A 27354-nucleotide genomic window follows, 5' to 3' on the forward strand; every position below is an offset into this window, starting at 1 on the left:
CTTTCCCTTTATTTTGTTTCTTCTTATTGTTATCCTTTTAGTATAAATTTGGCATTCTCTTTTTTATTATATGCATAATTTTTCTTCACAAAAAAATTTATTTCTCTCTCTTTCTCTCTCAAATTTTGGTGATATATATATATATATATATATATATATATATATATATATTTTGCATCTCTGCTTTAGGTTGAAATTTTTGTGTTTTTTAGAACTCTACTTTAGGTTAATGCAATTTAATTGTGTTTTAAGTTTTTTTTTTTTTTTCCTTTTTCACTTTGGTTGTTAAATTTTATCATATTGCATTGTAAAGAAATAAAGATAGTATATAAGAATATAATATTATAATATTACATAATATGATTAACATAATTTGGTATTTATTTAGAGATAATTAATTTGGTGTTTATTTTTACTTTTTTTTTCTTCTCATATTATTTTATTCAACATTATTATTATTACTATTGTTGTTGAATTAATAAATTAGATTGTATATTTTTTTAAAGTCAATATATTAACTTGAAAGAAAAAGAAAAACCAACTATTAACCAATAATAACTAAAACAATAATATTATCATGCGCAACGCGCAGGTCTACCATAATTCATTTTTTTTTTCACATCATTGTTTTAATTTACATTTCTTAATTGAGTTTAAATTCTATAAATGTTCTTCATACAACCTCATATATTTATTTACTCCATTAGAATATTGTCACTGTGGGGAGTAAAGGACCCAAGCAGGCATTTGGGCCTTTGGGCTCTAGCAAGGAGAGCCGAACTGCTCTTGAGCTAAGGATTTGTTAGTATTGCGAATCGGCCCATACACCGAGGGTCCGAGGATGCAGCCGAGGGTGAGTTTCTCCTCGGACAGATCCAAGAGAACTCGGAGATTCACTACGAAGGTCAAGACAGAATTCTGGAAAGACTGTTGGTTAAAAGGGGGAAATCCTGAACCTTCTAGATACACCGGTGTTAGAAAAATACCAAGAGCAAAGGCTGCCACCTCCACATTAAAGACTCTGCACCTACCTCTCTGGCCGCATTAATGAGGAAGTGACTCCTGAACAGTAGAACTGAAACTTCTGGTCACTATTCAAAGGCACTAAGAAAAGAAATATCTAGAGGGGGTTTGAGCAACACGTGGATAAAGTATCAGGAAAAGAAGTATTTAAGGGGGGTGAAGGCCAAAGAAGAAGGGGCTGAAAAAAAGAAAGAAATTAAGAATTGTAATCTTTAAGAAAGAAAGAGAAATAATACGGAGGTAGTCCTCGGCTTACGTCCGAGGAGGACTTTTTGCAATTATCATTTGTTATTTACAAGTGTTTACACGCCAAAGCCTGTTATCAAGTTCTCAGTACCTTTAGTCTAGATTTCAAGCCCACACTCTACAAATTTCATTGTTTAAGGCTCATTGGGCCTGAGCCCATAATTTTCTGTGGGTCCAGGTGCAATTGTGCACTTACAGTCACAACATATTTTTTTTAAATAGTCGAGTATATAATACAATATATAGCACAATCATATTCGATCCCTATTAATAATCACTATAATTATCAAAATATTTATTTAGAAAAAAAGTAAAAAAACAAAGAGGAGATCATATTTTGTTGAACTTTCCTTTGTTAAATAAGACAATATTATATTTCATGATTAAGATAAAAAAAAGTATGGTGCATAAAAGAAAGTGTGTATGGTAAAATTCTTCATCATTTGTAAAGTAATTTCTTAAAACTTTATTTTTAAAAGGCAATTGGGGGTAAGGGTTAAATTGAATTAATTTCAAAATTTCCAAAACTAAATAAATATATACATGCAATTTCAAAATAGCTTTTCAGTCCGACCAAAATTAAACCCATAAACCAAAATCATAGTAGTAGCCTGTCTGGCTGCCACTAAGATTAATGCTATTTAAGTTATGGCCTGCATCAACTCAACACACCTTGGAATTTTTATTTTATTTTTCGTTTTTCTATGCACTCATGTTGGAGGTTGATTTCCAACTAACCTTACCTTGGGCAAGCTACAAGCAAATTATTAAAGAAAAAGAAAAAGAAAACAATATCTGAGATTATATATAATGAGAAGGCTAATTATAATATTTTACTTATCCAATAATGAATATGATGATTTTATGTGTTTGTATAAGCCTAGCATTGGGTAGCATTCAATAGGCCATGCATCTAGGGGAGGAATAAGAAATTTATGGCTAACATATATAAAATTTTTTTGTTTTTTGGGAAACAACATATAAAAAATTCTTATTCTTAAGTCAAGTATATTTTATTTATTTTAAGAGTAAGGCAGGACGTTTTATTTTTATTTTTTAATTCTACAACTGCACTTTTATTCAATTTATAGTCTTAAAAAAGCTGATACATTGTTCACAAAAACTTAAATTATTAAGAAATAATGAATTTAATTATTTAATTTAACACTAATCAATTGCCTCAAAACATTTTTTTTTTTAGACAAGATAGAATTCTACTCTAGCCTAATCTAAGTGTATATGTGTGTGAAGCTCCCTCCTAGAGACTTGAACCCTGACTCTTACCCCTATACCCTACAAGCACTTATATTTGTGGAATGAGCATCGTACCAAGAGTGTGTGGTGGTCATTGCCCCAAAACTTAAACAATGAAAGAAAGGATAGAATCATTAAATTTAATAAAAACATACGAGAAAATTCCATACAAAGTTACAAACCCTACTCATTTCCATGATGTTAATTATTATAAGTAGCAGCCCGACCAATGTAATAGGTTTTCAACCTCTTCCTTTTCTTAGATCAATAATTTTTTTTTTGGGTCAATAATTGATTCCCTTTGATGAATTTCTGTCTCCTTAGGCGAGTCCATGTCATCATTCTCTCTCTCTCTCTCTCTCTTTTTATTTATTTTTTTTCAATGGATTCTTTTCATTTTTAATTAATATCTGTGCCACTTTTTTTTGCAGCCAGTATCTTCCATGTAGTTAGTATCTATATCATTATTACAGTTTTTTTTAATAAATTATTTATTTATATAATTTCATTTCACATGCTCACATGTCAGGCCAAATATTTCTTTATCTTATATTGTAGTTTTTTCCCCCTAGCATTATACTTTCATTCATATAAGACTCGAAAGATTTGAGAACAACATGATTCTCAACATAAAAAATATTAGACAACAACATTTATTGTTATTTACTCTTGTACATGTACTACAAAGATTCTGACCATTTCTTCCCATAAAAAATCAAGAGTAGATGTAAATAAGCGCTGGAAAATCCATAATCCATATTTTTTCATATTATGTTTTAATTTACATTTCTTAATTGAGTTTAAATTCTATAAAGGTTATTCATAGAACCTTTGCTCATATATTTATCTTCTTCTTTTTTTATGAGAATTACGGTAATTTTATTTTAAGAAGAAGAGAAATACAAAACATCTTGAATCAAAATTGATTCAATAATGAGTGGATTTTCCTCCAAGTTACAAAAGATGCAATTCTTTTAATGTGTTTTGCCAAAAAATGGGCTGGTTTATTCCCTTGCCGCTTGACGTGTTGTAGATGAGTCATTTTGAAGTCTTGGACTCGGTGTTGAGTATCAGCAATGAGGTTGGCTATAGTAACCGGTGGGGTGTTGGAGCCACTAAGTGCCTCAGTGACCATGCTAGAGTTTGTTTCAAAACCACATCCCTCAAGCCAAGGTCCCAAGCAAAAGATACTGCTTCATCCATGGCCATAACTTTGGCTTCCAAGGGACCTAAAGGTAGCTGGTGATGCTTACTTAGAGCAGCAATCACCGCCCCCTCATGGTTTCGAATCACCACACCAAGGCCTACCAACTTGTCGAAAATAGCAGCATCAACGTTAGTCCTGTAGAAGGGTGGCAATGGAGGGACCCATCGCATGTCTTGGGCTTGTCTAAACTGGGGTTGCTGAAGATGGGCCAGCTGGAATTCTTCAAGAATCATGCGGGCTTTGTGTAGAATCTCTCAGTTGGGTTGTCTCGGGCTGCCAAGATGAGTCTTGTTTCAGTCATACCATATGCACCGTGCAATAGTTACTATGAGTTCAAGTAGCTCTGTCCCCACGTGTTGGAAAAAGATTAGGTGCCAAAGTAGGTCCATGAAGTCCCTGTAGTGGATGCCTTTGTCATTAAAAGAGATGCCAGAGAGTGTCCAGATTTCTTGTGCTCTAATGCAGTCCTAGAAAAGATGGCTACTATTCTCCGCGGCCAAATTACAAGAGTCACAGTTTGCATCCTCAAGAACCTGTCATCGGCAAAGGTTGGTTTTCGTGGGTAAGATGTCTCGGCATGCTTTCCATGTGAAAGTTTTGATTTTATTTGGGATATGGAGGCCCCATATAGTATGCCAAAATGAGCTCTTGTCTTGCCTGTGGGAAGTGCTTCTTGAGTTTGTAGCCAAAGTGAGGGACAACGCTACTTTGTAAGCACTATTGACAGAGAAGGTACCCTTAGGAGTGTAAGCCCAAACCAAGCTATCATGGGTCGTGCTTACTCAGTGGGATACTAAGGATGGTGTCAACGTCATCTTGGAGGAACACATGACGGATCAACTCTGCCTTCCATTCCCCGGTTTCGACGCAGATGAGTGTGTTAACTGTGGCATCTTCAGTTAATGTATTTTGTGGGGATGTGACCTGAAAAGTGGTTGGTTTAGGCAACCACTTGTCATGCCAAATGCTCACCATGGCCTCATCACCAATCTGCCAACGGTAGCTAGCATGAACAATTCGTTGGGCGGCCATGATGTTCTGCCATGAGAAGGACGGTTTTTGTAGGAAAAATTGGTTTTGTATCTCATATAAAACACATAGCGGAAGCAACAGATAATGATCTATTTCATTTATGATTGATAACGTGCACTATGTAAATTTCAGAATTTAAGAACAAGATAGCGTACCTTGGTTTGGTGAAATTCAAAACCAAAGATTGAAGTACTCGGGAATACTTTTAATCTTCACTACAATTCCACTTTACGCCCAAGATGTGTGGTCTCTCAATCAGTTTTCAAAGAGAGAATGAAAGTGTGTCTCACTCTCACATACACACCATTTTTTATTTCACTAATAAAAATTCTGTATGTTTCTCCCTTTATAACTAACTGATCATCTAATTGGACTGACTTATTAGGCTTTTCCAATTGGGCTTTAGTGTGTGGCTTGGAGTGGGACCAAAAGGGACCAATAAGACACTAGCTCCAATGGGTTAGAACTGTCAAATGTGAGTGAAAAATAAGGGAATCAATGGATGTGACAAAAGTCTGGTTAGAAGTGACGTTTGTATTGCCTAATGTGACAGTGAAACTGTCAAATATGAGGAAAGAAAAAGGGAACATCGAATGCGACAAAAGTACGATAGAAGTGATATTGGTACCGCTCAATATGACAGTAGAACTATCAAATGTGAGAAAAAAATAGAGCACTACCGAATGTGACAAAAATACAATTAGATGTGAAGTTGATATTTCCTAATGTGACAATAGAACTATCAAATGTGAGAAAAAAAGTAAAGGAACTACCAGATGTGACAAGAGTACAATCACATCTGATGTTGGTATTGTACAATGTGTAGATGAAACCATCAAATGTGACAAAGTACTGTAAAATGTTATGTTGGTACTGCTGAATGTGACAATGGAATCATCAAATGTGAGAAAAAAAAGGGAACCACCAAATGCAACAAAAGAATAGTCATATGTGATATTAGAACTGCACAATATAAGGATGAAACCATCAAACATGAAAAAAATAAATAAAAAAACCATCGAATGTGACAAAAATACTGTCAAATGTGATGTTGATACTGTTGAATGTGATAATAGAACCATCAAATGTGAGAAAGAAATAAGGGAACTACCAAATGTGACAAAAGTTTGTCAAATGTGATGTTGGAACTGCACAATGTGAGAATGAAACTGTTAAATGTGAGAAAAAAAAAAGAAACCACCAAATGTTACAAAAGAATAGTCATATGTGATATTGGTACTACACAATGTGAGGATGGAACTGTCAAATGTGAGAAAAAATAAGTAAACCACTAAATGTAGCAACAGAACAGTCACATGTGATGTTAGAACTGTACAATGTAAGAATAGAATCGTTAAATGCGATGTTTTAGTAACTTGATATAGCAGATTACTTACTAATGAGCATGTACCTCCTATATTTTTTGGGTATTGTAGAATTACCCTTTTCTTTGATGTTTGAACTAGCTTTTTGTTTTAATTGATGCCATATTTTGCTAAATTGTTTGCAAAATAATGTGATTAATTGGTTGACATGTTCCTTTTATAGATAAAATCTTCGAATTTGCTCGTGTCAATCACAAGAAGATTCACAAAATCTATCTTAATAGGGGTTCATCTAAACTTTAATTTTGAGTTATTATTATGCTTAAGCTTCATAATCACAGTTAATTATAACTATCCAACAAAAACACTATAATTTGAATAATCTTTTCTGTTTTTTGGGTTAAAGATTAACTTAAAATGTCCCTTTATATTTCTATTATCTAACTTATGTATGTTGTTTTAAAGCATCATTTAAAAAAAAAATTTTGTTTCTATTTTATTGATACTATACTTTCATTTAAAGAGAACAAAGAAATGGAAATGAGTTTCATACCAACGTACTGTTAGTTTTCACTCAACAAACAATAACCCAACCAATAATGTCATGTCTTTTCAATCCATGTCTTTTTGTTTGTCAATTATTTGTTCCCTTTAAGGGTTGTGTTTGGTTGGCAAGAATTTGATGTGAGAATTTAAAATTTTTGGGAATTATTAAAATTAAGAATATTTGGTTGATTAATATTGTGAGAGTTTAAAAAATTTGAGATATTTAAATTCCTAAAATTTATGCATTTTTAAAGTCTCACCTAAAAGTTAAGAATTTGAATCTCCTCCCCCATTTTGCACTTAATCTAATTGATTAGAACTGTAGCAAATCATGCCTAAAACTAGTTAAAATTCCTTACCAGATCTCACCTATTATCTCTGCAAAAAAGGAAAAAGAAAAAGGAATAAAAAAAAATTTCTCAGTCTCACATATTATAATGGTCAAGTGAGTTTTTTTTATTATAAATTTTTTTATTTTATTTTATTACAACTATACTTTCATTTAAGGAGATCAAACAAATGAAAGTGAGTTTCATACCAACACTACTAGTTTTCACTCAACATAACCCAACCAATAATATCTTCTATTTTCTTTCAATCCATGTCTTTTTGTTTGTCAATAATTTGTTCCCCTTTAAGGGTTGTGTTTGGTTGGCAATAATTTGAAGTGAGAATTTAAAATTTTTGGGAGTTATTAAAATTAAGAATGTTTGGTTGTTAATATTGTGAGAGTTTAAAAAATTCAAGATATCTCAATTCCTAAAATTTATGCGTTTTTAAAGTCTCACCTAAAAGTTTAAAATTTGAATCTTTCCCATTTTGCACTTAATCTAATTGATTAGAACTGTAGCAAATCTTGCCTAAAACTATAGTTAAATTTTCTTATTATATAAGTTTGTTTTGAGAATAATGTTTTTTAGAAAATGAATCATTTTCCAAAAAGTATTTTCTATATAATTATCTCATTTTTCTATGATTGATAGTAACCTTAAATGAGTTGAAAATAATCTCCTTACTTTCCTTATTTAGCTTACTGTGAGATAGAGTTATTTTCTGTAAAAAAAAAAATTGCGGAAAATAATTTTTTAAAAATAAGTCATACATTTTATATTAACCAAAGATAATTTTCTTTAAACTCATTTTTTCTAATTCTATCAAATACTAAAAAACATGAAAAATTATCTTTACGTAATGTTTTTCATCAAATCAAATGGAGTGTCTCACCTATTATCTCTGCAAAAAAATGGAAAAAAAAATATATATCTGGGTCTCTCCTACTATAATGGTCAAGTGAGTTGTTTAGAATCTAATAAAAAAATTAGGAATTTAAATAGTTCATTTAAAAGAAAAGGAGTTTAAATTGAAAATAATCTTAAAAATAAAATTTTTTGACATAAAGATAGAACTTGTATTGATATATCAAGAAAACAATGATAAAAGAGAACAAAAAATTAATATTTGAGCAATCCTACGGAATTTTTGTCACCCTTAAAAAGTGAGTCTGTGTCATCGTAATCTCTTCTTCTTCTTCTTCTTTTTCTTTTTTTTTTTTTTTTTTTTTCTTTTTTGCAGTTGTTTTTCTTAAATTCATTTCATTCTTAATTAATATTTGTTTCACATTTTATGTAGTGAGTCTATCTATATCGTTATCACGTGCTGACAATTTTTTTTATTTAAATTATTTGATTTTATTTCACGTGTTCACACGTGCTCACCTTCACGTTCACATGTCATGCAAAATATACCTTCTTATCTTTAGCATTGATGATTGAACCATTTGTATTTTGGTTTAATGTTACACTATTAATTCATATAAGACACAAAACGAAAGACAAGGAATTAAAACAGCATTTTTTTTTTTTTTTTGTGGTCACTTACTCATAATGTACTAATCAACAATTCTGACCATTTATTCATAATTTTGATCTTGTTCCACACATCAAAAATAAAAATCAAAACGCAAAAAAGTTGCTAAGTTTGGTGATCTGAGGAAAAATCCAACTTATTGATGTGAAATGCTTGTCTCATAGTGACCAACCTTATTCAGATGCTTGTGACTAAAAGAATAATAATAGCATAGAAAGTGATATTTTCATATTCAAGATGTTTGATTGTTATAATGAGTATTGACCACTATGCGATAAAAAAAATATAGCATGGTGGACAAGACTCAATATATCAATCAAACATCTTGAATAGAAAACATTACTTTCTGAACTCAAAAGTTAAAACACTATGGGGATTACTATATTAATTGCAGCAACCGAAATTGACTTCATTCTCTATCACCCAACAATGATAATGTTTGTAGACTACTACACTTTGTTTTAGAACTTCAATTGAGCCACAACAACGAACAAAAAATCACAGTAAATCATATAAATCAACCTTAAGTTTAGTCATAGTGTGATCTCAAACTTTATGCTTTATTCTTTATTTTTAAATTTAAATAATGAACCTTTTAAACCCAAGAAAAAAAACCTTCCACGTGAATCTCGAGTAATTATAGTAATATTTTGAGAACATGATAGTTTCATATTCCATCATCTTACATAATAAGAGCAACCACATCAGCCCATCTATAATCTTCTAAAATAGAAAAAAGTACCAATTTTACATATTCTAACCCAAAAAACACCCACATCAGTTTTTGTAAAAATGTGCAAATATATATCATGACCATGTATATGAACAGTAATATATATATGTATGGTTACTGTTCATCACATAAATGACTTTTTTATTCTTTTTTTCTCTCTCTCCTCTCTCTACCTCTGACTCACCTCACCGTGTAAAAAAATGTGTATAATATTTTATTTGAATATTTTACACTGTTCACCGTGTAAAGAAATGAATATTTTATTTGAATAAATGTGTATAATAAACAAACTGATGTGAGTGTTTTATAAAAATAGGTGTGTAAAATAAAAAAAGTAGGTTTTAGATGTGTAAAATGAATTTTTTTTTCCACATAATGATGTGGATGCTCTAATAAGTTCTATTAATTAAATTAATAGTGAGAAACATTATTCATTAGAGAGGAAGAGAGTACAATATTATTTTCCTCCAGAGCATTGTCTATTTTTCTTTGAATTACATATTGCAATTTGGCACTAAAGAATTCTAACTGATAAATACAATTTAATAAGCACGTGAATATATATATTTTTTGTTGATAAAGGTTTCATGTGCAATTTACTTTATTTTTTGTTGCTATTAGTTAACAATGATTCTTTAAGGAGACAAATTGAAACAATTACAAAAATTTTAGGTTTTGATTGAAACTTTTTTAAAAACAAAGATTTAATTTATAACTCCTTTTAAACTACAGGAAAAAGAATGAAGTAATTTGCCTCATTTTTATCCAACAAATTTAAACCTACGCATGCAGCAGCCGTGCAGTGCACAAGTGCCGTGTTGAACTGTTAACAGAGAAAGTGTATAATATATAAACATGGCCTTACCAGTTGGAAAATGTATAATAAGAACTGTAAAGGGATTAACACAAAAAGCTGAAAATGACAGTATTGGCTTTTTTCCACTCTTGAGAATTTTTTTTCCCCTATTGGGAAAAATGATATCATGCAATACATCACGTTACAATGTCCAAATGGAATCAAAATAAAAATTTCCACGCACAGTACAACTATGTGTGAGCTTCATCTTCTTCTTCCAAGTTTGCATTTATAGGAGACTTTTTACTTCTTTCTAACGATTCTTTTTTTTTAGATAGGTAGATAGTAAAGGAAGGAAAAATTGATGGTGTTTGAACCACAAATATAAAACACCATAAAAAATGTTATTATTATTAGGCTATTATTTAAATAAGTTGAAGAATCAATCATTCGAAAGCTCATTGCGTTTATGGACCACATGTGGTCCATAAACGCAATGAGCTTTTGAACCATTAGAAAATAGAAGAAAAAAAAAAAGTGAATTTATGGGACAGAAGGGTACCGCTGTGATCGAGATGTGCATGAACGTATGCATGGGTTCAAACTTAAAAAACAGTCAAATGACTCAAATGGTCCAAGAGCTTTGCGATTGGGGGATTAAGATTTTCTTAATTGACATCTCGAAAGAAATGGACCATATATGTTCATTTCCATGGGGTTGGTAGTTGGTTCAAACTATTTGAAGTCTATTTGTCATAAACATTCTCGTTTATTATGTTTATGTATAGTTTTTTAAAATCTTATTATTTCAAATACATTGTAATTCACTTTTAATGAAAAGCAATCAATAAAGAGCTAAATAAGTTAATGTGAAACGAATTCAAATACTCAGCATAAGGTTGAATTCAGAACGATAAAAGAAAATGGTTTGGTGGCTTTTTTAGAGCCATCAGGATGGAAATGGACATTTTTGATGAACAAACGTGATCCACACTTTTTAGGATGAACAAACATGATCCACATATATGGCTATATGAGTCTAACATTGCATGTGTCCGAGAAAAAACAGAAAAGAAAAAAGGACTCCCACTATTATGAAACAGATTTGGCACCATAAAAAAAAGAAGGCAAAAACTTTTTCTCACTTTTTTTGCATATGCGTGGTTGCTCTTATTAAATAGCATTTATTCTTAATTTTGATCTTGTCCCACCTGTTCTTATTTTCAGTACTACCTTATTTTATTTTTTCGCCTTTTCTCATGGTAATTATAATGTTATGAAAATAACTTTTTTTTTTTTATAATACATTTCCTAAATTGCGAAAATAGTTAATTATGAATGATTGATACAACCGACACTCATGGTCCCGTCATTTTGTTTTTCATAACTCATGAAGTCAACTTTTTCAACTATGTTTATTTTTCATAACTCAAGTCAACTATAAACAATGTTTAATTAACAGTTTTAGATTGATTTATTTTAAGAAATTAAATTAGATGTCTAAATTTTATGTATCTAGAATTCTAATTGATTTTTAATGTAAGTAGAGATAGAATCTCAGATTTACCAGTTGAATTAATTAGAACTCACATTAATTTCTTACTTTGATTGTTAGTAACTATGATTGATTATTTTTGTTTTGTTTTAATAACATGACATTTATACTTGTACTTACATTTGTTTACAATTGCCTTTTTACTTTTTTATTAATCATTATTGATTAATATCTTTAGATTAATTTTGCATCTAGTTTTCTATTTTAATCTTATTCTCCCTGGATTGAAATCCTGACTCCGTTACCACATGCATGTGATAAGAATGTAATATACAATTGTATCGATTGCATAAGATAATTAATTTTGTTCATTATTGATAGAATAACAGGTATTGTTCTAGTTGAGTTATGGGCCTTTAAGGGATAGATTACATCTTGCGATTTCTTTAGTTGTTAACATCATGATCATGAGTAAATACGCTGATGCTCTGATAACATAGCTTCTGGTATGCCGATTGCCGATTTGGATCACAACTCACAGATGATTGCTCGACAAGCCAAGAAATATTTGCTGATGCTTTGACACAACGTGGTTGTGTTTCACAGTTAAGAAAATATTCGCCACCGCCAGTTATGGAGAGGCCAATAAATACAAAAAATCTTGTAGTTCAATTGAGACTGACATATTTTAAGATTTTAATCTTCACTGTCCCAACTATAAAATTATTATTTTTAAAAGGCCAATAAGTGTTTGATTAATTATTTAGTAATTTGGGGTAATGTTTCCTCTTCTTAAGTAATAAAGGATTTCATTAAATAATTTTAAGGTGAGACCCACCATAGAGGAGAAAAGACTGCTCTTCGAGTATTGAATTAAATGTAAAACTTAGATATAATTTTTTAGGTGTAATACATTAGATTTTCCATAAGTCTTTGAAATAATTTCCCATAGATGTGGTTGTGTTCAACAAGAAGACTTCAATCCTTTGACAGTTCTAATTGTTTGGTGAATGATTTCCCTTTCTACCCAAAAACCTTGAAGTATTAAATAATTTTTCATAAACTTTTTTGTTCAATAAGAAGACTTTAATTTGCTTAGACAGTTCCAATTGTTTGGTTAATGATTTCCCTTCCTACCCAAACAAGAAAAAGAAAACAAAGGGTTGGAGATTTATATGGACTAGTATTTTTTTTTTAATTGCTAAGTTATAGACGTATTGAATTGCAATGAAAAGAAAGCGAAGGGTAGGAGATTTATATGGACTTGTCACTTTTTTCGGGAAAAAAAATATTTTCAAGTGTTTAGATGCGTTCTGGAAAATACTCTAGAAAATAATTTCAAGTATTTGATTGAGTTCGGAAATGCAATGAAAAACTGGCGGCGGCCGGCGACCAATGGTGGTGGCAGATATCAATGGCCACCGGCAATGGCAAAGACCAGTGGTGAATAGTGATGGCGAAGACTGGCCGACAACGGTAGTGGTGGCTGGTGATTGACGGTGGTTGGCGGCTAGGGACATTAGCGGGGGTAGTGGTTGGATGGCTAATAGTGGTAGATGGAGGTTAGGTTGATGAGTTTTGGGTGAAGTAGAAAATGGTTTAGGGATAAGAAACGTAAACCAATTTCTGCCATAAATGTCATAATTTTACGGTCAACCAAAAATTGATTTCCAGTTGACGAACATTTTTAGTTGCCCCGAGGGAATGTTGAAAATATTTTTCGGAAACCAATTTCCTTTGAACCAAAAAAAAAAAAAAAAAAAGAAAAGAAAAGAAAAGAAAAGAAAATATTAATAGGAGGAAATGATGCACAACCAGACAAAGACATAAATGTGCCAAACATGAAAAAAAATTATGAGAAGGGAGTGACTGGTTGAGCTTTGAGAATTCTGACAGCATTTACGGGGATTGGCCAGGAGAAAGTTACGTGGGGCACTTCTTATTGTTGAGCTCATACATATAAGTAAGCTTGTGCTCTACTAGCGGTGCCAAGTGAACCATAAAAGTTCTTCCAGCAATGATTTCCTTGGGGAGCTCAGTTGGTACATGCAATCATTCCCTCTCTGTGTGAATGTTTTTTTTTTCCTCTCTCTTAGAAAAGTTGGGTTATGGATTTTATTCTTCTACTATTAAGTAATGAATTTATGTTGTTCGTTGTAAGACTTTTAATATTGTTGCCTATTATGGCATGTACAATAATTTGTAAAGCAATAAATGAAATACCATTTTGAATATTCTTTCTATATTTTTATTTTTATTTTTCAGTTTGTTCTCTTGCTTTGTTATCAATGATTTGCAGTTAATGTGTTCTTGGCAAACTCATTAGCTTTTACTTTTGCAACACTATTTTATTTCATTGACTTTTCCAACTTTCCAGTGTTTCTAGCATGAATCTTTGTTGTTCTTACAGTTTCTCTTTTGATGTATATGCAGGGGGTTTCTCATGGATTTGTGAAGAACTTTATTTGGGTTCTTACTGCCTTCAAAGAACAATTGTAGACAGTGTAAACCTATTCTTCCTCTGTGCTTTCTACCTATTTTTGCTCATAGCTATCATAGGAAAATGTTCTACAAGAAGTATTAGAAAAGATTGGGTCTTGGTGGTAGTTTCACTATGTTGTGCTCTTTCTAGCATTGCTTATTTTAGTGTGGGTTTATGGAATCTCATGGCCAAAAATGATGAACTCAATCATATGAGCGGGTTGGTTTTCTTCGTTAGAGGACTGGTTTGGATCTCTTTTACAGTTTCTTTGCATGTTCAACGGTCCAAATGGATCAGTAATCTAAACTCTCTTTGGTGGGCATCCTCTTTTATATTTATTTCAGTTCTGAATGTCCAAATTCTACTAAAGACACATAGCATTGAAATTTTGGACATGTTACCTTGGCCTATTAACTTTTTGCTTTTCCTCTGTGCTCTTAGGAACCTAATTCACTTTGTTTCTCAGCATAATATAGACAACAATCTAAATGAACCTCTATTAGCCAAAAAGGCTGAAAAATGCCAAAAAGAATTAGGCCAGGCTAGTTTTCTTGGAAAATTAACATTTTCTTGGATTAATAGTTTACTTAGCTTGGGCTACTCCAAACGATTGGCTCTTGAAGACATTCCCTCGCTGGTTCCTGAAGATGAAGCCAAATTTGCATACCAAAAGTTTGCTCATGCATGGGATTCTCTTTTAAGGGAAACAAACTCAAACAATACCCGGAACTTGGTTCTTCGGGCCATTGCAAAAGTTTACCTGAAAGAGAACATATTCATAGGCATTTGTGCATTTCTTAGGACAATTGCTGTAGTAGTTTCTCCTCTAATACTCTATGCTTTTGTAAATTACGCAAATGGCAATGAGAGGAACCTGGATGAAGGTCTCTCTATTGTGGGGTGTCTAGTTGTTACCAAGTTAGTTGAGTCTTTGTCTCAAAGGCACTGGTTCTTTGTTTCAAGGAGGTCGGGAATGAGGATGAGATCAGCCTTAATGGTGGCAGTCTACCAAAAACAGTTAAAACTTTCTAGTTTGGGAAGGAGAAGGCACTCAACTGGGGAGGTAGTGAATTATATTGCAGTTGATGCTTATAGAATGGGTGAATTTCCATGGTGGTTCCATTCTTCATGGAGCTTTGTACTTCAACTTTTCCTAGCCATTGGCATTCTTTTCTGGGTTGTGGGTCTAGGTGCACTTACAGGCCTAGTTCCTCTTCTCATATGCGGAATCCTTAATGTGCCTTTCGCAAATATGCTACAGAAGTGTCAAACTCAGTTTATGATTGCACAAGATGAGCGATTGAGATCCACTTCCGAGATCCTAAACAATATGAAGATCATAAAGTTGCAATCATGGGAACAGAAATTCAAAAATTTGATTGAATCCCGCCGCGAAAATGAGTTCAAATGGTTGGCTAAAGCACAGATTGCAAAGGCTCATGGCACACTGTTGTATTGGATGTCTCCAACCATCATTTCTTCAGTTGTCTTCTTGGGATGTATTATTTTTGGAAGTGCCCCTCTAAATGCTAGCACTATCTTCACAGTTCTTGCATCATTGAGGACTATGGCAGAGCCTGTGAGAATGATACCAGAAGCTCTTTCTTCTTTGATCCAAGTGAAGGTATCTTTCGATCGTCTCAATGCTTTTCTACTTGATGATGAGCTAAAAAATGATGAAATAAGGAGAATCCCCTTTCAGAAGTCAGATAAGAGTGTAAGGATACAATCAGGAAATTTCAGTTGGGATCCTGAAATAATTATTCCGACTCTAAAAGAAGTGAACTTGGAAATAAGATGGGGGCAGAAAGTTGCTATCTGTGGGCCAGTTGGAGCTGGGAAATCATCACTTCTATATGCTGTACTAGGGGAGATACCAAAAATTTCCGGAGTAGTGAGTCAAAAACTGAATGATATTTTATAGTTTTGCTTTTTTTTTTTTTTAAATTTTTTTTTTAAAATTTTAATTTTTTAATCACTAATTTTGGTCTTTGATACTTACAAACAGGTTAATGTATTTGGATCCATTGCCTATGTTTCTCAAAATTCTTGGATACAAAGTGGGACTATTCGAGATAACATACTGTATGGAAAGCCTATGGACAAGACTAGATATGAGAAGGCCATAAAAGCATGTGCTTTGGACAAGGACATCAATTTTTTCAACCATGGTGATCTCACAGAAATAGGTCAGAGAGGGCTTAACATGAGTGGGGGACAGAAACAAAGGATTCAACTAGCTCGAGCTGTATATAACGATGCTGATATGTATCTCCTCGATGATCCATTCAGTGCAGTAGATGCTCATACAGCTGCAATTTTATTTAATGTAAGAGAAACTTGCTTCTAGTTTTTTCATGAATGTGAAATCTAGGATCAAGAAAGAATCCTCATCTTTGATGTAGTTTTTTAAACGAGTAAAAAAATATGAAATTGCAGGATTGTGTCATGGCTGCTCTTGAAAACAAAACTGTCATTCTAGTGACTCACCAAGTGGAGTTTCTCTCAGAAGTTGATAAAATTTTGGCAAGTATTTACTAAATTCTAAAAGTTAAGATTATTTTTAAATTTTTTATGCATAAATTTTTGTTATCCGTAGCTAATAGTATTCTGTTTCTTAACTTTCCAGGTTATGAATGGTGGTCAAATTACTCAATCAGGAAGCTATGAGGAGCTCTTGAAAGCTGGGACAGCATTTGAACAGCTTGTGAATGCTCATAGAGATGCAATAACAGGACTGGATCCTTCAAATAACGGAACTAAAGAAGAGTCTCTGAGGTTAGATACGGTTCAGCCAGAGGTGTCTCAAGGGTCTAACCTCACTAAGGAAAATAGTGATGGGGAGATTGCTGTGAAGGGTCTACCAGGAGTACAACTAACAGCAGAAGAAGAAACAGAGATTAATGATGTTGGATGGAAGCCATTCTGGGATTATATCATTGTCTCAAAGGGATTGCTTCTTTTTTTCTTAGGCATAGTAACTCAGGCTGGTTTTGTTGGTCTTCAGGCCGCTGCAACATATTGGCTAGCTCTGGGCATTCAAATTCCTAAAATCACTAGTGTCATTTTGATTGCAGTCTACACTGCAATTTCAACACTCAGTGCTGTCTTTGTATATGCAAAGTCTTTCCTTGCAGCCTATCTTGGATTAAAAGCTTCCAGTGCCTTTTTCTCCGGTTTTACCAATGCTGTCTTTAAAGCTCCCATGTTATTCTTTGACTCAACCCCTGTTGGCCGGATTTTGACTCGAGTAAGACTATTTATTTCTCGACCACGAATAAAAAAAAAAAAAAAATCTACTGTATTATGTATCTTGTAAGGGTATTTTATAATCAGAGCCAGTACTCAATTTGTACATTCATCTTATTGTTTCTCTTTTAGGCTTCATCAGATTTGAGTGTTTTGGATTACGACATACCTTTCTCCACAATATTTGTAGTGGCAGCAAGTATTGAACTTCTGACTACAATAGGGATTATGGCTTCTGTCACATGGGAAGTTCTTATTGTAGCCATTCTTGCTATGGTAGCTGCAAAATATGTTCAGGTATATCTAATGATTCATATTTAGTCTTGATTTCTTTAACCTCTTTCATCATCAGTAACGGAATGACAAAGCTCTCTCTTTTGCTTTTGCTCAAAGGGGTATTATCAACCCTCTGCGAGGGAACTAATAAGGATAAATGGAACTACAAAAGCACCGGTTATGAATTATGCAGCTGAGACTTCACTTGGAGTGGTCACTATTAGAGCTTTTAACATGGCGGACAAGTTTTTTGAGAACTATCTAAAGCTCATTGATTCTGATGCTCGGCTTTTCTTCTATTCAAATGCAGCCATGGAGTGGTTAGTTTTAAGAATAGAAGTACTTCAGAATTTGACTCTCTTCACTGCAGCTTTCCTTCTTGTGTTGCTTCCCAAGGGTTTTATAGCTCCAGGTAACATAACTTCATTAGACTGTCCATTTCTTGTAGTAAGGAGTTTTCAGACCGTCAAAAAATATTACTCATAGCTCCTCCTTTCTTCGGTGGTCTGCAGGACTTGTGGGACTCTCTCTTTCTTATGCTCTATCACTAACAGGAACCCAAATTTTTCTGACTCGATGGTATAGCAGCTTATCAAACTACATCATCTCAGTTGAACGGATCAATCAATTCATGCACATACCATCAGAGCCTCCTGCTATTGTGGAGGACATGAGGCCACTGTCTTCATGGCCTTCAAAGGGTAGGATAGAGTTGCAAGCTTTGAAGGTAAGGAAGCATGTCATACATACCCCCATTTAGCTTTATCTACTTAAGTTTCTTAGTGTTCTTCACATCGCTACCTCAATCATTTCAACTTCGAATTGATCAAATTGACTCCAATTATTATTTTTGTTGGGTTTCAGATAAGATATCGTCCAAATTCTCCATTAGTTCTCAAGGATATCACCTGCACTTTCAAAGAAGGGGCTAGAGTCGGAGTTGTGGGAAGAACAGGAAGTGGAAAAACTACACTTATTAGTGCTTTATTTCGTTTAGTAGAGCCTGCAAGCGGGAAAATTCTTGTAGATGGGCTTGACATATGCTCCATTGGTTTGAAGGATTTAAGGATGAAACTCAGCATCATCCCTCAAGAGCCAACTCTTTTCAAGGGTAGTGTGCGGACTAACTTGGATCCTCTAGGTCTTTACTCTGATGAAGATATATGGAAGGTAAGCCTGCTGATTCTCATCTTGAACAAATTATTTTGTAATATTTTGTCTTCTTTTCTTTGCAAGTTTGGAGCAACCCAACTCACATTTTCATTTATAGGCTCTTGAGAAGTGTCAGCTTAAGGCAACAATCAGCAGCCTACCTAATCTGCTCGACTCTTCAGGTCAGTTTATGATTCTTTTTTAGAACTAACTAGAAGAATGAAACATATCACTTTCTATAGAGTGGCATTAAAGCAATATGGATTATATTGCTCATTAACTTTGATATATTGAACAGTGAGTGATGAAGGTGAAAATTGGAGTGCTGGGCAACGCCAACTCTTCTGCCTTGGTAGAGTCCTCCTTAAAAGGAATAAAATTCTAGTTCTTGATGAAGCTACTGCTTCCATTGATTCTGCAACAGATGCTGTTCTACAAAGAATTATCAGGCAGGAATTCTCAAAATGCACGGTGATAACAGTAGCACATAGAGTTCCTACTGTTATTGATAGTGATATGGTCATGGTCCTCTCTTATGGTATGTTTATTCACTTTCCAACTTTCTTTTATACATACAGAAGGAATCCAGTTAAAACTTTTTTCCTCTTTCCCTTTCTTTTTCGCCATATAGATAAATATGTACATAAACAAGATTCTTGAGAAACAGTTAAAATGGTTAAATAAATGAAAGGGAAAGTATCGTTTTGGAATATGTCTAAACATGATGGCAATTATACCTGACAGTTATCTTATAATGCTAAAAGAATTGCTTAGCTTAAGGGCTCCCTTGGCTTTATGGGTTTGTCTGAATCGGTAATGGATCAAAGGTAATTATGTGCTTGGATGAGCAAAATTTCAATGGCTAATTTTACTTGGAAAATAAGCTGTATATAGACAGAGAGAGGTTTTAAAACTTCAGATGTCAATAAACTGAAAAATAAGCTCATCATAAGTGGAAATATCCTGAAGAAAAGAGAATTTACAGTAAGAACAATTGTAAGTACCTAGGGATATATGTGAAAGCTAGTTTTGTGTCCAAAAGGCCCCAAAGAGTCCCCGTCCAAACTATTTCACTAAATTGTAATGATGTTGAGGCAGCTTATGCTAATCTGAGTTGGTTTGGTCTTGCAGGGAAACTTATAGAATATGATGAGCCTTCGAAGCTTCTTGAGACTAACTCCTCATTCGCTAAGCTTGTAGCTGAATACTGGTCCAGCAGCAGGAGGAACTCCTACCAACATTTCAACAAATATCAATAATAATGTAGATAATGGTAAATAAAGTAAATAAAGCACACATTCGGCATGAAAATGAGTGATTTTTATGTGACTTTAAAGCACACTTAGGTGATTATATGTAACACATGTTATCCTAAGGTGTCATCACAAAATAGGACTCTTTGTGAAAGTATTGGAATATTTGATTAGTTTGTAAGCGGATTTGCCTATGGGCAATGGGAAAAGATGCAATGCCATATGTTACCATTTGGATAATACCACCATTATTGTTTATAGGTGTGCAACTACTGAAGTGCGTTTCACCTTATTACCAACATACTCTTACACATGAATATTTTTCTTCTTGTCCATTGTAGGCTCATTTTGCCTATAAACTATACAAAGGAAGGTAAAATAATTTGACACTTTTGATCAACATTAAAAAACACATTTAAAAAAAGAAAAAGAAAAAAGAGGAAAAATAGCTTCACTAATCTACACAATGGAAAGGGTAATCGTTATAATTCTGCTATAAATAGTTTCAAGGAAATTAGAACTCCGGTATTGAACCTGCACTCTCTCCAATTGGGGAGAGAGACAGAGGTACCACTCGATCTGTATGGCCCGATGGAGACATGGCAAAATGGGTCAGAATTTTCTGACTCGACCCGAAAAAACCTGACCCGAACCCTATTTTTTTTTTACTCGAAGCAAAAACGGGTTGACCTGTGATCCGACCTGATTTTTTTGCGGGTCAACCCAACCCAATCCAACCCAGATAACCCATGACCCGACCCGTTAAAAAAATTCGCTAAAAAAATATTTAGACTACTTTCTGATGCTAGGTGCATAAAGCACAAAGTACTAAAACTAATAGTCAATAGATTATAGTCTTTATAGATATAAACAAAGACAAGACAAGACAACAATAGCGTCACATTCAATTTGACTATTTGAGCTTCACAAGTCACAACCAATAAGAACTAAGCTTCAGACATGAGAGAATGAGACAACTTGACAAGACAACACAAGACTGTCAAGTCAACCATTAAAAAAAAAGAAAAAGAAAAAAATCTCATTCAATTTGACTAGCTGTAGTCCAAAGCCAAAGGCAGTAGGGCACAAATGTGAAACCACAAAGGCCAAACCTGACTAGCTGACTTGCACGGTGTGCCTCTAGTCCATGACGTGTAGTTTTTTTTTTTTTTTTTGTGGGAATGATATTATTAGTGATGTAAACTTAAAATATACTTTTTATAAGTTTACAAGTTTGCTATAATGTGTGTGAATTACTTATGTAAGGACATAGTTCGAGCCCCTGACCCACAATCAGAAGGGAAAGGGCTTGAAAGCCTTTTTTTACAATTAATTTGTAGAGAGTGGGCTTAAAACCTAGGTTCTAAAGATGTTTAAACAACAAAAGAAGATGGGCTTTTCGGCCTAAAGGCACAAACAAGGAGTTGTTTATATGAATGTGTATGAAAGCTTCTCATCGGACATAATCCGAGGATAATTTATAATACTGCTGCTTAAGATAGATTACAATTGAGAATAGTCAAGTCTACAATTTCCTCTTCCTTTTATTTCTTTTCTTTTTTCTCCCCCTTGTTACTGAAGGTCCCTTCTTTGTTTTATACTTCCTCCTTCTCATCTTCCACCTCATGGTTATAACACTGGCTTAAATACTTGTCCCATCCATTTTCCCTGAAGTCTTTTGGAGACAGGGGCCAAGTTTCAAATCTCATGTTCAGGTCCCATTTCTCCATTAATGCGGCCAGCAGATCAGTTGTAGAGTCTTTAATGCGGGGGCGGTGGTAGCAGTTTTATCTTAGATATTCCACCGCCCTTTCTAGTATCCTCCACATGTACCGTGTCTTTCTTAAACCATAGGAATTTCTATAACATAGCCTAGGGGATATTAAACCTTCCCTTCTATTACCTTGGCTTCATTATCCGAGGACATAGTATTCCTCGGACATATTTATTAAGACACTATCGCTTTTTTTTTACCTAGTATTTTCTTTATGAGTTAACATTCACGCATCCTAAGATCATTTGATGTCCTCGGATTGGGCTTTTAGCCCAAAAGATATTCTTAGGCCATCCTTCATAAATTATTGGGCCCAAAGTCCCTACAACTTACCTTTCTACAAAAAAATCAAACATTTATTTTAAATATCTTGATTTTTCATGCTAATTATGTATTTAAATTTTTATAGAGCAAAAGTCCAAACTTTTTGTACTGGTGCTAGGCTTATTGATAAGGATAGGTCATGATTCATATATAATGGTTACATATGTTTATTTCTTTCTTGATTCATGGGCACTCTTTATGGTGGCACTAGTATGTATAGAAGTATTGTCCTCATGTGAAGTGGTGTCCTGTGACCTAAGTATGCAAATACTTCTCTGATAAAGGAGTTTGAATGTAGAAGCAAACTCTGGCTTACTGGTAGGTTTCCCCTTCTTACACCCATTCTGTTTTGGTGGTCTTTAAAGCTGATTACTCTGTCTTGCTAACTACTACTGGGTGGCTTTTCTATATATTGGTGCAGGACAATGAATTGTACAGCCGATATTCAGATTAGCTGACTTTATTGACTTTTGCATCATTAGTAAAGTTGATTTAGATGGTTTGCTACTTAGTTGACTTACTTGTTTTGTTTGTTTTAAGATCTATCTCTTTTTGAAGTTGTAAACTTGTAATTATATGCATTTTGACGGTGAACTATTAACATTGAAGACTTTTTTCCATCGTGAATTATCACTATAAATAATTCTTGTCATGCTCAAAACTGTCAGAATTTGAAGGATATTAACAAGTGGCATTAAGTGCAAATTTATTTCCTTAATTGATTTTATTCGTTCTCTCTAAACAGGTTGTCATTGATTTGTTTTTGTAATTGAAAAAAAAAAACTTGTTTGAAAAATACGAGTCAACCCGGCCCGACCTGCAGCCTGATTGACCTGTTTAAAAATGACCTGTTTTGACCCACGACCCGATTGATCCGTAAACCCGATTGACCCGACCTGAACCCGACCCAATTTGCCCGTTTTGCCACGTCTAGTCGTTGACGGTAGGTAATAGTCAATTAGTTAATACTTACCATAAAGATTTATATTAACATCATGATAAATACAACACTAGCATGAAGTGGCTTGTTCTAGTCTAATATTGTCATCATGCAATAAACTCTACTTGTTCCTCCCATTCCCTAACACCAGTGAGCTTAATTTAGAATAAAGAAACATAAATTCATGTTCCAATATGCCAATTCCTAATTTGGTCCAATATTATACACATATATACAAAGTTACAAACTGTCCTTGGAGGGCTAGAAGTTTTGTGAGTCATTGACTATTGTAATTGTTTCTGATTTAATGGATTGTGCGTGTCCAGAATCTCTGCAATCTTTCAATAGTGATTTACTCCACGAATTCCCTGCTCGCAAAAGCCAGAACTTCTAGAAGATCCAAAGATCCTCCATGATTGGAAAAAATGTTACCTGGTTTAATGTCTTAAATACAGTATGTGGTATTGAAATTAAAGTGATAATAAAAATGGGTATTTTTTATTAAGCACTTGGCATGAGTTTTTTTAATGATCTTCTTGACTATGACATGGGGATACTAATGAAGCTCTATCATTCAAATCTCAAATTTGCTTGCCCAAAAACAATGGTTGGACTGCTTACTCACAAAGCCACACCTTGCCTCTTCCTCTCTCATATTCTCTACTTGGCTCTACAGCTACCAAGCTCTACTGTAATGGCTCTAATAGCACACACACTTCAACAGCACTTCCTTGATACTCTTTGTTTTATAAAACGAGTTCTTCTTACAGGTTTGTGGGCTTAATTTCTTGCTCGAGCGAGATTCTTGCTTGAATATTGAAAAACATACGAGAGTGAAATCAGTGTCAAGTATCTCCTGAGCATGTGGAACCCCACGTGCCAATGAGACACGAATCTCATAATGTTGCATACATGATTTTTCCCTCGCGAGGGTGATTAAAAAATAAATCAATGTCTCATGTCTATGGTTCTAACCTTGAACTCCACTTAGTTGTTTTATGGTTATAATAAAGAGATATACTGTATCCAAAACATTCCCACAACACTTTCACAACAAATCTTAAGTTTTAGGTGTAAAAAAAGTAATTTCAGTTATAGATTCAAATTAGAATCAATAATAACTTACTACCTATGATTTGTTAATGTCTCACATTTTTATAAGAGTTGAGGTGTTAGCTTATTATAGGTCAAATAAAATAAAATAAAATAAAATAAAATATTATACTAAAACCCTTCACAACTAAAACATTTTGTTGTATTATTAGCTTTTCCCTCCTCTCCTCACTATCTAAAGAAGACTTTAAACCTCTTTCTCTCTCTCTCTCTCTCTCTCTCTCTCTCTCTCTTGTATGTGTGTGTTTGTTTAAAAAAATAAAAAATAAAAAATAAAGAACACTTTAATCCTCACTTGAGTAGACTTTAAACCCCATTTGGTTGGAGTGATTATTGGAGGGATGAAATATAAAGGGGAAAAAAGAGGAGAGAAAAATGAGGTTTGTGGTTATTTGGTTAACAGTGAAAAATGGAAAGGATTTGGAGGGACCTAAGAGTTTTCTCCTTGGGCCCACCAAAACACAATATCCCCAAATTGGAGAGAAAATTATTAAAAAATATTTGCACAAAAATGCCTAAGTTAGGTTTCTTCAAACTCCACTATGTTAGGTGCTACCTTTGATTTTGTTTATTTATTTATTTTCTGGGTTTTCTGTTCTTTTTTTTATTAACTGAGCATGATTGACTTTTATTTTTTTTAATTAAAAATTTTTTGTCCATTCATTTTTTTTTTAACTGAGCATGATTGAATCAAATTGATTGGGTCTTTGCTTTTATTTATTTTTTTTAATTGGGCAAGATTTTTGTTTTCATAAACTTGGTGTGATTGCTTCTTCTTTTTTTCTTTTTTTTTTTTTTCCTAATTGAGTTTTTTTAATAAGGACATATGAGTCAATTTATATAAATTGCATTTTTTATCCTCCCACTTTTCTCCTCAACCAAATGAAAGAGTTTTTCATCTCTCTACTTTGCCATCTTCCCACTAAATACCATGAGAGAAAACTAAAATCTATTTTATCCTCCTATTTTTTCAGCCTCTCCCTATTTTTTATTTTCTCACTTTTCGATTCCCCCCACCAAATAAAGTGGGGGTATTTAAAGGTGTGGTCTTATAAAAATAGGATTGGACTTGGCAAATTAGGATAGGAGATGCCACACAAAAAGGCATAGGGATTTGTCAACAAATGAATCATTGCAATAATAAATGAATCATTGCAATTAGATAGAGTATAAGGATTTGTGATATTGGAAAGAGCATAAGGAATTGATCAATTATAAACAAATGAGATTAATTAGCAAAAGAATCATTGCAATCAGAAATTTGAAGGAGTCTTTGCTTTTGATTACTTTGAAAAATTAGATATTTCTTAGATAATTTAATAAGGGTTATGTTAATGGGTGCTTTAGGGCAATTGTTAATAAGCTATTTTAGGAGAATTTAAATACCACTTTCATGGAAAATATAAAAAGCCGAAAAAAATTAATTATTTTTTCATAAAAAATTTCTAAAAAAATTTCTTAAATCAATACTCTTAGGGCATCCGTTAACCTTTTCAATTTAATAATATTCATATAAGTGGTTCGTGGTGTTATTTATTTATAGGTCTGGTTAATGGGTGCCCTTAGAACATTTATTACTAAAAAATTCAATTTTTTTTCTTTTTTCATAAAAAGTTTTTTTTTTAAAGAATACTAAGTATTTTTAACACACATGAGGATACTAGAGAAGGTTTTGAAAGTAATCCTTTATTTATTATTATTATTTTTTTAATCTTACCTTATATAGACTATTAAATCTTTTGATAGCATTTTAGTAAAATGTTTGACTTACTTCTAGTACTTTTTTAACTGGAATCTTCTTTTATTTTAATAAGAAACTGCCACATCACTCACTAACTAAATAAAATGTAGAGATTAAAACCCACTATCATTTGCCATTGTATATTTAAAATAATAGGAAATGTTTAGTTAAAAAAGTACTTGAAGTAAGCTAAACTCTTTAGCCAAAATAAAATTTTTTTGGATAGCATTAATTGGATAGTCATTAGAAAGAGGACAACATAAATATGTAAGTGGAATCCATTATGGTTTAGGATATAGTTGTCATAACCAACATTCGGATGGCCTAGTTGGGAAGATACTGGCCATCAAGTCTTAGGACTTGAGTTTGAGCCTTAAACAACTAGCTGTGTGTTGGTGCTCCTTATATTCCACTTCTATCCAAAATGGTCTAAAGAATAATAAGTGAGTTTCTCATGGATCAGGAGTATGAGGTCTCGCCTGGAAGCGGATAGGGTACTACTATGGTTACGCTCAGGTAGGGAAGCCACATAGGTCGTCCTCCTCTACCCATTTTTTGGTTACCAAAAAAAAAAAAAAAGACAATATAGTTGTCAACATCTCTCGCTTTCAAGGTGTTTCCTTCAGTTGGGTCTCTAGAGCTGAGAACGGTGCAGCTCATTGTTTTGCAAAATGGTCTTTTGAATTATAATTTTGTGGGGTCCTTTGGGGTTGGTTGCTGCCCTCCCTGTTTAGAGGCTGCTTTGGTTAAGTAGTCTGTTATGTGTAATCTGGTTTGTCGTTAATAAAGTCTTTTTTCTCATAAAAAAAATTAACTCACAAGTCACACTTGATAAATTAAATGAAAAACATAGTTTTGAATCTTGTTTATAATTTTTTTTAAATATATAGTGGGGAAAGAGAGAACTCTAGATATTTTCACTGAAAATATTATAAAATATTTTAAGGTTCAAGCAAGAGGATAAAGCATTGCTCTTCAAGTATTGGATTTAAGTTAAGACTTAGGTATAAATATTTTAGGTGCAATACGTTAGATTCTCTGATTAAATTCGAAGACAGTTGTATTGAATTCAATTGTTTTACAAACGATAATCTTGTTTATGCTTTATTAGTCAATGCAATAATGTGTTGAATTTATTCCCTAATATAGTCAGAAGGAACTTTGTTGTCTTTGAAATAATTTCCCAAAGATGTGGTTGTGTTCAAAAAGAAGACTTCAATCCTTTCACAGTTCTAATTGTTTGTTTAATGATTTCCATTTCTACCCAAAAAAGCTTGAAGTATTAAATAACTTTTCATAAACGTTTTTTGTTCAATAAGAAGGCTTAAAGTACCTTAGACAGTTCCAATTATTTGGTTAATGATTTCTCTCTCTACCCAAAGAGAAAAAGAAAACGAAGAGTTGGAGATTTATATGGACTTATATATATATTTTTAAATTTATTTATTGAAGTTATAGATGTATTGAACTGGTCATGAATAACCTCATCCTCCACGTTTTATTAGAATGATTAATGAAAGGAAATGA

The 27354-nt window shown here is 33.1% G+C and overlaps 1 protein-coding gene across 3 annotated transcripts; it reads left to right on the forward strand.

Moving 5' to 3' along the window:
- The first annotated feature begins 13089 nt into the window (after positions 1 to 13089).
- On the forward strand, positions 13090 to 20177 carry LOC142636651 (ABC transporter C family member 8-like). 3 transcript variants are annotated; one of them, XM_075810926.1, is made up of 13 exons: positions 13355 to 13565; positions 13957 to 14027; positions 15267 to 15899; positions 16014 to 16334; positions 16445 to 16531; positions 16635 to 17255; positions 17387 to 17551; positions 17648 to 17942; positions 18043 to 18257; positions 18395 to 18700; positions 18801 to 18864; positions 18981 to 19220; positions 19814 to 20177. In XM_075810926.1, exons 1-13 carry the CDS (start codon positions 13541 to 13543, stop codon positions 19939 to 19941), a joined length of 3171 nt encoding a protein of 1056 aa, XP_075667041.1. In that variant the 5' UTR covers positions 13355 to 13540; the 3' UTR covers positions 19942 to 20177. The 3 variants fall into 3 exon arrangements, with proteins under 3 accessions (XP_075667040.1, XP_075667041.1, XP_075667039.1); XM_075810925.1 differs by having other exon boundaries at positions 13090 to 13565; positions 13957 to 15899; XM_075810924.1 differs by lacking the exon at positions 13355 to 13565 and having other exon boundaries at positions 13896 to 15899.
- Positions 20178 to 27354: the final 7177 nt, after the last annotated feature.

This window comes from Castanea sativa, chromosome 5, assembly GCF_040712315.1.
Source record: "Castanea sativa cultivar Marrone di Chiusa Pesio chromosome 5, ASM4071231v1".
Taxonomy (NCBI): Eukaryota; Viridiplantae; Streptophyta; class Magnoliopsida; order Fagales; family Fagaceae; genus Castanea; species Castanea sativa.

Bases quoted from the DNA above. Each gene is read 5' to 3' on its own strand.
- LOC142636651 (XM_075810924.1), top strand. From the start codon at position 13,911: ATGAATCTTTGTTGTTCTTACAGTTTCTCTTTTGATGTATATGCAGGG. The intron at 18,701-18,800 runs GTAAGCCTGCTG...TTTCATTTATAG, and splicing joins CTGATGAAGATATATGGAAG to GCTCTTGAGAAGTGTCAGCT. The intron at 19,221-19,813 runs GTATGTTTATTC...TTGGTCTTGCAG, and splicing joins GGTCATGGTCCTCTCTTATG to GGAAACTTATAGAATATGAT.